General features: G+C 41.0%; 1 protein-coding gene across 2 annotated transcripts in view; it reads right to left on the reverse strand.

Annotated features, from left to right (window-relative positions):
* Positions 1–11400, reverse strand: part of PTGES3 (prostaglandin E synthase 3) — a 22218-nt gene extending 10818 nt beyond the window's left edge. The window contains exon 1 of one of the 2 annotated variants that reach the window (XM_049627390.1): positions 11068–11400. In XM_049627390.1, the coding sequence (XP_049483347.1) occupies positions 11068–11069 (2 nt within the window). In that variant the 5' untranslated portion in view covers positions 11070–11400. The remainder of the gene's footprint in view (positions 1–11067) is intronic. The other variant, XM_049627389.1, reaches the window with a different exon arrangement.

An 11400-nucleotide genomic window follows, 5' to 3' on the forward strand; every position in this document is an offset into this window, starting at 1 on the left:
GTTAGACCTTCCCTATGACCCAGCAGTAGCACTGCTAGGAATTTACCCAAGGGATACAGGAGTACTGATGCATAGGGGCACTTGTACCCCAATGTTTAGAGCAGCACTCTCAACAATAGCCAAATTATGGAAAGAGCCTAAATGTCCATCAACTGATGAATGGATAAAGAAATTGTGGTTTACATACACAATGGAATACTATGTGGCAATGAGAAAGAATGAAATATGGCCTTTTGTAGCAACATGGATGGAACTGGAAGTGAAATAAGTCATACAGAGAAAGACAGATACCATATGTTTTCACTCATATGTGGATCCTGAGAAACTTAACAGAAGTCCATGGGGGAGTGGAAGAAAAAAAAAAAAGAGGTTAGAGAGGGAGAGAGCCAAAGCCTAAGAGACTCTTAAAAAACTGAGAACTGAGGGTTGATGGGGGGTGGGAGGGAGGGGAGGGTGGGTGATGGGTATTGAGGAGGGCAACTTTTGGGATGAGCACTGGGTGTTGTATGGAAACCAATGACAATAAATTTCATATAAAAAAAGTTATTAAATGATTCTAGCAGGGACTAGTTTCTTTTTAAGTGTAACCAAGTCTAACTTTGAAATTGTGTTACACTTAGTTAACAGGAGGATTCTTTTCCCAAAACATTTTACAAATAGTATTTCAATAAACTCTAGACAAGCACACTAATGGTGACATGGTTATTACAATGGCTGTATAAAAAGCCAAGTAGTACACTACTCTTTAATTTGTTCATATTGAGGACACTGGAACCAGAGATCTTTTTCTTTTCCTCAAATTCACATTAAGACTTCAGAATGTGAGTAATAGGTTTGGAAAGAGAATCTTTAAAATGAAATTTTAAGGTGGGCCATAAATTTAACATGACTGGTGTACTTACAAAAGATTAGGACACAGAAGAAAGAGCTTGTGAAGACGCAGGAGAAGAGGCCCAGTCATCCCATTTCTGGTACTTTGTTATGCAAGCTAATACAATCATTTTCCAAATAACAAAATTAAATGATCATTTAAACCAGGGGTTGGCACAGAAGCCAAAAATGGTTTTTATATTTTTAAAGAGTTATAAAAACAAGCATGTAGGACAGAGATATTTGTGGTCTGCAAAGCTTAGCATTTACTAGGTAATGCTGATTTCAACTATCAAAAATACAAGAGGGGACCCTACACGTAACCAAAAACCAGTAAAAAACACATATATTCACTCAACTGGAAGAGAGCTTGATTTTGAAATCCTGCTTGTCTTCTGTGAAACTCACGTCCCTTTTTTTCTAGTAACCAAAAGAGGAGCAGGTTTAGCTTGAACACTAGCTCATAAACTAATTATATTGGATTTATCTCTAGCCTTATACTAACATTGACGAAACTTGTAACCACTGTCCAAGTCTGTCAGTTCACCTTAATAGTAAATACCTATGGATGTAAAAACTTTTTTCACTTCTGCATATGTTATGTAAATAATCCCCTACTTAAAACAAAACAAAACCTAACCCCCTCCCCAACATATGGGACATTCCTCAAGGTTCCAGTTTCAGCCCCACATCTGGCTCTCTGCTGTCAGTGCGGAACCCACTTGAAATCCTCTTCCTCTCTCTGCCCCTATCCCACTTGCACTCTCTCAAAAATAAACATTAAAAAAAAAAATTGGTTAAAACATACAGACAAATGTACTGGAGAAAATAGCAATAACGACAATTTTTTAAAAAAAGTTCTACTTCTGTAAAAGTATTTAAGGAACTGAAAAATGTGATACAAAGATGCTAATTAACAATAACCTTTATGATAAAATAGGCAAATATATATTATTTTTTGGGAGAAAACGCGCAAGGGCGTGTGCACAGGGGAGAGACACAAAGAGAAGGGGACAGAGGATCTGAAGTTGGCTCTGTGCTAAAAGCAGAGAGTCCAATGTGGGGCTCAAACTTATGAACTATGAGATCATGACTGGAGCCAAAGTTGTACCCTTTAACCAACTGAGCCACCCAGGAGCCCCAATAGGCAAAAATATTTTTAATCTGTTTTATCTTTAATTAATGGTCTCATTAAGAAATCAATCAAACAGGGGCGCCTGGGTGGCGCAGTCGGTTAAGCGTCTGACTTCAGCCAGGTCACGATCTCACGGTCCGGGAGTTCGAGCCCCGCGTCAAGCTCTGGGCTGATGGCTCGGAGCCTGGAGCCTGTTTCTGATTCTGTGTCTTCCCTCTCTCTCTGCCCCTCCCCTGTTCATGCTCTGTCTCTCTCTGTCCCAAAAATAAATAAAAAAACAAAACAAAAAAACAAACAAAAAAAAAAACGTTGAAGAAATCAATCAAACAGTGGGTGCCTGTCAGCCCAGAGCCTGCTTCGGATTCTCTCCCTGCCCCTCAGAATAAATAAACTTATTTTAAAAAACTGTTGGGGAGGAGGTAGGACAGAATCAGTTAAAGGGGAACCTAATGGCAATTACCCACAATTAAGAAAGATAGTGTATCCAAAACATAACCAATAAACGATTCCCAAAATAAATATTCCCAAAATAAAGGACTCAGAAGTCAAATGTACTTGGAGAATATATACTGATTTAGTAGTACTTCTTTTCCAGGTTTCCCAAAATACAGCAAAGCCTCAATTAACAGAATATAAAATCAGTTGATTTATAAGTAGCTCTCATCAGCTTTATCTTTCAACTACTGACCACTGATCTACTTTCTAATCTATAGCAGATACAGTTGAATTTGGTTCAAATGTGACAGAGCAGAATACAGGACTACTAGTAAAAGACCCCTTTTATGCTCAACTCTCACCATCAAGCACCTCATGTAGGGGTGCTACATGAAGAGTTTGATGGTGAAGGATGGGTCTGAGAGAAAGAGGCTGCTTGGGATTCTCTCTCCTCTGCCCCTCCTCCACTTGTGCAGGAGATGAGCTGCTTCCTTGAAACTTAAAAAAATGGCCTCATGTAGACAAGTCTAACAGCTAAAATACATTTAGAGTTTGAATGTTATTCAATAAATAAATATGTATTAAGCATGGGGCTAGGAATTGTTCTGGAGACAGAGCAATGAACAAAATAGACAAAGCTTACAATTCAAGTTAGATGAAATTTAGTCCAAAAATCTCCTAAGAAATATGGGGGTAAAGGGATCGGATCCATTACTAGTGGCCTTTATTAATGTGTAAACAGGCAATATATCATAAGACAAGTTCTCAAAAACAAGCAAACAAACAAAAAAAGATAACATTTTCTGGTTATCAGCACAGCTGAGCTTTAAAAAACAACACAGGAGTAGGGACCCTCTAAGCAGTTGAAAATCCAAGAACTTATGACCCCTAAAACTTAGCTACTGTTGATCAGACCCTCACGAGTAACACATACTTTGCATGTTATATATATTATACACTGTATTCTTACAAAGAAGCTAGAGAAAAAACAATGTTAAGAAAAATCACAAGATCTCTCTCTGCTCCTCCCCTGCTTGCTCTGTCTCTCAAAAATAATTAACATTAGGGGCACCTGGGTGGCTCAGTCAAGTGTCCAACTTCGACTCAGGTCATGATCTCACAGTCGTGTGTTTGACTCCTGTCAGGCTCTGTGCTGACAGCTCAGAGCCTGAAGCTTGCTTCAGATTCTCTGTCTCCCTCTCTTTCTGCCCCTCCCCCACTCATGCTCTTGTCTCTCTCTCTCTCTCTCTCTCAACATTAAAAAAAATAATAAACATTAAAAAAACTTTTTTAAAAAAACGGGGCGCCTGGGTGGCTCAGTTGGTTAAGTGGCCAACTTCAGCTCAGGTCATGATCTCATGGACTGTGAGTTCAAGCCCCACGTTGGGCTCTGTGCTGACAGCTCAGAGCCTGGAGCCTGCTTCAGATTCTGTGTCTCCCTCTCTCTCTCTGCTCCTGCCCTGCTCACACTCTGTCTCTCTCAAAAATAAACATTAATATATATATGTGTATGTGTGTGTGTGTGTATATATATATATATATATACACACACACGTGTGTCTGTGTATATATGTGTGTGTGTGTGTGTGTGTGTATATATATAAAATCTATATTTATGGGGTATCTGGGTGGCTCAATGGGTTAAGTGTCTGACTCTTGATTTCAGCTCAGGTCATGATCTCACAGTTCATGGGATTGAGCCCTGCACTGTCAGCATAGAGCCTGCTTAGGATTCTCTCTCTGCCCCTCCCTTGCATGTGCTCCCTCAAAATAAATAAACTTAAAAAAAAAATACATTTACAGTACTGTACTTATTGTAAAAAAAAATCTACCTAAGTGGACCCACAGAATTCAAACCAGTGTTATTCAAGGATCAACTGTACTTAACTAATTATTGACAGTTTCCTTACAAGTTTATTCTTTTTTTCCCCTTATAAATTTGTTAATGGAGCATGATTATTTGTCTGAATTAAAAGATCACTTTGAATTCTAAGATAAAACAACAGAAATCAAATAACTAGCTTTTTACTAGAGCTTAATAATCAAGTAAATATCTTCTAGGTTTAGGAATAAACATATTTCTATTAAATAGGAAGTTTCTTAAAGACTAGATTCACTCATTTTTTTAATACATCTCTAAGTATCTTTAAATATCAAGATTACAGATGAAAACATTAAAATCAAGAAAAAAAGTCAGCAATAAAAAGATGTTATAAAATTCAGAATTACTGATTTTCTAAAACTAAGTTTTCAACTTAGCTTAAACTAGTCTATCATTTGCAAAAGGGAATCAAGACAGTGGTAAATCTTTTTCACTTTGTAGTAAGTGAGGAATGATATGGAAACATGAAATTCTGTTATATAAAGGGAAAAAAGTAGTTCCAGGTTCATAGACTGAGCAGTTTTTCCTCCCTCAAAAGCCCTGTCTACAAATGTCTAAAACCAGTCTCTTACACACATATTCTTTCCTTAAAGAAACCCCAAGATCTGCTTCTCATACTTTCAGATCATCTGTACATCAGTTGTACCACCACGTAAAACTTTCCGGAAAGGTGATCTGAATACACATGCTACTCCTGTGGCTTCCAAATTATGTGCCAAGGTGCATCAGGGCACCATGAGAAACTTAAGAGGGCTGCTGAGATTTTAAGTTTGAGAAAAATTTAGTGATACTCAATCTCATTCAAGACACCAAGTGGTTCAGTTTCAAGGTAGACTGCACTACATCCCTCTCCATTAACCTTCATCTTTGCACAGTTGTATTTCTGGTGGTTGCTATAATTTAATAAAGGGGGGGGGCTACAAAAAAAAAAGCAGCGGGAAACAGAAATTGAAATGGAAGTATCCAATCTGACTTCAAGGTATAAGTTACGCAGTGCCGGGGCACCTGAGTGGCTCAATCAGTTGAGCATCTGACTTCAGCTCAAGGCATAATCTCAAGGTCTGGAAGTTCGAGCCCCACATCAGGCTCGCTGCTGTCAATGCATGAAGCCTGCTTTGAATCCCCTGTCCCTCTCTCCTTCTGCCCCTGCCCCGATGGCTCATGCTCTGTCTCAAAAATAGACATTGAGGGGGGAAAAAGGTACACATGCCCAAAACACATACATATTCCATTACTAAATGGTGATTATAAAAGAAGCTACTTATTTCAACTTTCGTGGATTAGTTTTTGAAAGACTATTAACTAGGCTGTTAGGTAAATTACTTAAGTTGTTTGGACCTAGCTACCTAATAAACAGAACTGTTATTCCTTTTGGCCAACACCATAAACACACACACACACCCTACTAAGACAAAAAAGGGGTAAACCAAGAACACTTGTGAAACCTCTATACTAGTTCCTTTATTTGGTAATTCCTACTCTAAAAAAAAAGTGAGGGGTGGCTCAGTGGGTTCAGTCCAACTATTGACATTGGCTCAGGTCATGATGTCACAGTTCTTGAGTTTGAACCCCATGTTGTGCTCTGTGCTAACAGTGTGGAGCCCGCTGGGCATTCTCTCTCTCAAAATAAAAAATAAACTTGGGGTACCTGGGTGGCTCAGTCAGTTAAATGACTTCGGCTCAGATCATGATCTCATGGTTGAGTTCGAGCCCCACGTGGGCTCTGTGCTGACAGCTCAGAGCCTGGAGCCTGCTTCAGATTCATTCTCTCTCTCTCTCTCTCTCTCTCTCTCGCTCTCTCTGGAGCCTGCTTCAGATTCTGTGTCTCCCTCTCTCCCCCTCTCTCTCTCTCTCTCTCTGCCCCTCCCAGGCTCATGCTCTGTCTCCCTCTCTCTCAAAAAATGAACATTAAAAAAATTTTTTTAAATAAAAATAAATATATAACTTAAAAAATTTAAAACAAAAAAATGAAAGAAAGCTGTTCTTAAAAACAGGATTTCCCCCGATAAACTTAGTGCCTTTCTTCCATCCAACTCCAACCTTCGTACATTCCTACTTCTGTGCACACATCACTTTAAACATCCTCAAAGCAAACACAACAATTTTTCTTCATACAAATAAAATTCAAACAAGGTCAATGTCTCACTGCCTCCGTCACAAATTTCAGAGCCTTGGGGCTCCACAACCATATGTCAAGAAGTGACACAGGTTTAACAAACAATTTAGACGATATTAGCAAAACTACAGAGATATAGTTATTTCTTTGGAAATTAAAAGTTTCACCTGGAAAATTATTCTCCCTTTTTGTAAAGTGGAAAAAATAAGGCTTCTGTCAGAAATCCTGAGTTCCAATCCTATTTGGGACAGTTCCTCATACTAATTAGCACTGTGTGAATTAGTATTTGAAAAACTAGATCCTGGAACTTAATACATATTAAAAATTTTAAGAACACCTGTCTGTGACTTAGATCCTTTCAGTACACAAAGATAATTAAAATGCTGAGTTAGAAAGGGCCCAAAGAAAACACTTTATAGCAATAAAGTATGACAACATGTGAAGATTAACTACTGCAAAGAAAATCCCTAATAGCACATTTTGACTTTGGACTACAATATGAAGGAGTTCATACTACTGCTCAAGGTAATATTTAAAGTAATTGGTGGGGCGCCTGGATGGCTCAGTCGGTTAAGCGTCCAACTTGGGCTCAGGTCATGATCTCGCAGTCCGTGAGTTCGATCCCTGCGTCAGGCTCTGTGCTGACCGCTCAGAGCCTGGAGCCTGTTTCAGATTCTGTGTCTCCCTCTCTCTCTGACCCTCCCCCGTTCATGCTCGGTCTGTCTCAAAAATAAATAAACGTTAAAAAAATAAATAAATAAAAAAAAAAAAAAGATTTTAAAACAGAAAATACAATTAAACATGGGAATCTTAATTAACAGTACATACTGGTCTGCACTGATTTATCCCTTCCAGTTTCTACTGCTTTCTAGTTAAAGTCTAACTAAGCACAGAAAAAAAAAAAAAAAAGAAAGAAAATCCAGTTGCTAGGTTACAGTGGTTAAGAAATCAACACTGAACAAAAACCATCATCAGTTACTCTTCCTTAACTACAGAAATTAACCATACAGCATATACTCACTATTACCATTTATGTTGGAGGCTAAAGAAAAACTAATGATTTTGTTTTTAGGACTCAATTCTATAAAGTTGAATGATGGCGAAGTATTCAAGATTTCAACCAATGTTAGAGACAGTCACAATATGTTTCTGGACAATTTATTAATTCAAGTATAAGACCACTGAAAGAATGACTTCAAATAGCTCAAAACTGAATAAAACAGGGACTCCTGGCTGGCTCTGTTGGAGGAGCATGGGACTCTTTGACATCCGAGTCCTGAGTTCGAGCCCCACGTTGGGTGTAGAGATTACTAAAAAGAAGAACAAAAAAACTTAAATAAAAACAAAAACCTTTCCTTTAAAAAAACATTTTACTTTCTATCTATGGTTACTGAGTTCAAATTAGAATTAGAACTACAGGGGCGCCTGGGTGGCTCAGTCGGTTGAGCGTCCGACTTCAGCTCAGGTCACGATCTCGCAGTCCATGAGATCGAGCCCCGCGTCGGGCTCTGGGCTGATGGCTCGGAGCCTGGAGCCTGCTTCCGATTCTGTGTCTCCCTCTCTCTCTGCCCCTCCCCCGTTCATGCTCTGTCTCTGTCTCAAAAATAAATAAACATTAAAAAAAAAAAAAAGAATTAGAACTACAATAGCTTAAAAAAAAAAAAGCAGTAACAATTAACTAGCACACCTCCCTTCTCCCCCACCCTAGTTTGAAGAAGAGAGGTCTTAAAATCTCAGCCTTCTCGAAAATCAGGTTGAGTTTTTATGTAAACTATTAGACTAAACCTTAAAAACCTGATCGAAAAAAATGTACCTAGACAATCACTACTAAAGAGTATTCAAATGAGAAAAAAAAAAAAAGACCTTAAAACATCCAGACGTAAAAGTCTCTCTCCACATCTAAAATAATGTTTATATCGTGTTCAGAACATGCGAATGAATGACTCTTGATCTCAGGGTGTTGAGTTCAAGCCCCAAGCTGGGGGGTAGAAATTACTTCAACAAATACATAAACTTAAAAAAAATTTTTTTAAATGTTTATATCAAACATCAACAAATGGATCCTTATCAATAAGCCAGGTTCTTCCCAGGACTGGAAGACCCACTGAAGGGTTTTTCTAACTCAAATAACAGATTCATAATACTCCTCTTGAAACAGTAAGTTTGTTGAATACAATTAGTTCAACAAGATCTCCTAAATTTGCAAGATGGCATTTATTTTAAAAAGGAGATTTATGGGGCGCCTGGGTGGCTCAGTCGGTTAAGCGTCCGACTTCGGCTCAGGTCACGATCTCGCGGTCCGCGGGTTCGTGCCCCGCGTTGGGCTCTGGGCTGATAGCTCAGAGCCTGGAGCCTGCTTCCGATTCTGTGTTTCCCTCTCTCTCTGCCCCTCCCCCGTTCATGCTGTGTCTCTGTCTGAAAAATAAATAAAAACGTTAAAAAAAAAAAATAAAAAATAAAAATAAAAAGGAGATTTATGTGGTCTCTTCAAAACACTCAGGTTGAAAGCATTCTTGTAACTTAGACTGCTTTTTGGAATACTGACTGTTACACTTTCCATCTGAGGTTTGAATTTATTTATTTATTCTTTTTTTTTTTAATTTTTTTTTCAACGTTTTTTATTTATTTTTGGGACAGAGAGAGACAGAGCATGAACGGGGGAGGGGCAGAGAGAGAGGGAGACACAGAATCGGAAACAGGCTCCAGGCTCCGAGCCGTCAGCCCAGAGCCTGACGCGGGGCTCGAACTCACGGACCGCGAGATCATGACCTGGTTGAAGTCGGACGCTTAACCGACTGCGCCACCCAGGCGCCCCATGAGGTTTGAATTTATTTACTTAACGTCTCTATTTAACTATTTCATGTGACCTCCCAAAAGTATATTTCAAATAATTTTAAACATATTTCTTAGTGAAAAGGTATTTTGTTTGGCTACATTAGTCTATTAACAGTTGGCAGCTTACCTAAGCATTTATTTCCTCAGTGAGTTTCAAAATATAAAAGGCACCTTAAGACTAACAATCCGGGGCGCCTGGGTGGCGCAGTCGGTTAAGCGTCCGACTTCAGCCAGGTCACGATCTCGCGGTCCGTGAGTTCGAGCCCCGCGTCAGGCTCTGGGCTGATGGCTCGGAGGAGCCTGGAGCCTGTTTCCGATTCTGTGTCTCCCTCTCTCTCTGCCCCTCCCCCGTTCATGCTCTGTCTCTCTCTGTCCCAAAAATAAATAAAAAACGTTAAAAAAAAAAAAAAAAAAAGACTAACAATCCTACATTTTTTGGAATAAAGCTTTTCCAAAGAAAAGTGAAAGCTACTTTACATAAAGATATTATATTGAATACCAATGGGGAGGGGCAACCCTTCCAAAATTCTAGATGTCCCCTTTACACAATACTGTGTTCCAGAGGCTTGCTCTCCATCATTAACCAACAGCAGCGTATCCTTTAACCCAATAGAATCATCATCAGTATCATTAAGTAACCCTTTGGAAGTGCGTTACTTTTCACAGGAATTAAACTTGTTACCTTTCAATCACTCTCTGTACGTATCTCTCAGGGAGCAGTTAGTACCAAAAAAAAAAAAAAAAAAAAAAAAAATCCTATAAAACCGATAGTTCTCACATCTGGAAAGACAGAGTTTTTCCTGAAAAGAATGTAAGCCCTGAAAGTGGGAGTGCCAAAAATTTAATTAGGTTTAAAAAAAAAAAAATCACTAAGGTTTTTCTTTACCATCATCAAACTAAAATTCTTAAAAAAAAAAAAAAAATCCTTGTCACCTCAACGTAAATAAATGTAAGCTCTTAAAGGCAACAAAAAGGCAACTACATACCTATTTCACCCTTAATTAAAATAGGATAATGCAACCTCGCCTCAAGTTTAATGCAGAACACTGAAAACGTCCACAAGTATCTTTCCACTCGACACGTGCAGAACGACCTGCTCAATGCTAACTCCTCGAGCCATGGACAAGGGTGAGTTTTGGCAAGCTTCCCCCCTTTCAAGGGATTGGAGTTAGGAGGCCTGGAAACGTCCATACCCAAGAAATCACGACCCCGGAAAGGAAAATAAGTTGTGGGGACGGTGTGACCTCCCCGCAGTTGCCTAGCAGTACTGTCGCTCACGGCGGAAGGCCGCGTGGTGCTCTGCGGGGAGCACCGCCAGCCTTCTGGTAGCACCCACCACAGGTGCACTTGGCCCAGGGCCTGGTCCCAACATCACCGAGGGGCAGAACCAGACTGCCCCAAAAGCGAAGTGGCTATCCAAGAGGCCCCGCGCCTTGAGAAAGCCCGCACGGCAGAAAACTCACAGAAGAGTAAGGCCTAAGGCTAAGTTACGGAGTTAGAGTAACCAGGACTGGCAAAGGAGGAAAAGTGGGATTTCCGGCGCGGGGAAGGCGAGGAACCGTTCCGAGGTGGGGAAAGCGGACATCTGGAGGAAAAATGTCCTCCACCCGCCAACGGTAACCGGAACAAGGATACTGGACCTCCCACCACAAGAAAGAACGACTGCCGCCACAGAAGGGAGAAAGCCGAGGGGGTCGAAAGCGGGGGGTTGGGGGGGGGGGCTTCCCGGCAGCCCCCTGCGCGGCCTCGGCCTCCCTCCGGGGCGACCTTCCTTCGGCGGGGTGTCGCACTCACATCGTGAACGGGGCAGGGGGGACGGGCGAACGGGTGGGCGGGCCTCTCCGGCGGCAGCTGCTGGGCAATCGACTCTACTCCGGTGGCGACTCCGGCGTTTTCTTCCCGGTCGCGGCCTCTTCTCGCTTCCCTCAGGCGACGGTGGCGGCGGGCTCGACCTGGGTCCCCAGAATGCACCGCGCGGAGAGAGCGGCTCCTCCGATCGGGGAGAAGAGGAAAGTGTAGGAAAAGGGGCGCGAGGACGGAAAATGAACGTGCGTGCGTGCGAGCGAGGGGTGGTGAGGCCGGGCGGCGGCTGGTGACGCAGCAAAATGCCCGGGCCCTGCCGCCGCG

Source organism: Panthera uncia, chromosome B4, assembly GCF_023721935.1.
Source record: "Panthera uncia isolate 11264 chromosome B4, Puncia_PCG_1.0, whole genome shotgun sequence".
In the NCBI taxonomy this organism is placed as follows: Eukaryota; Metazoa; Chordata; class Mammalia; order Carnivora; family Felidae; genus Panthera; species Panthera uncia.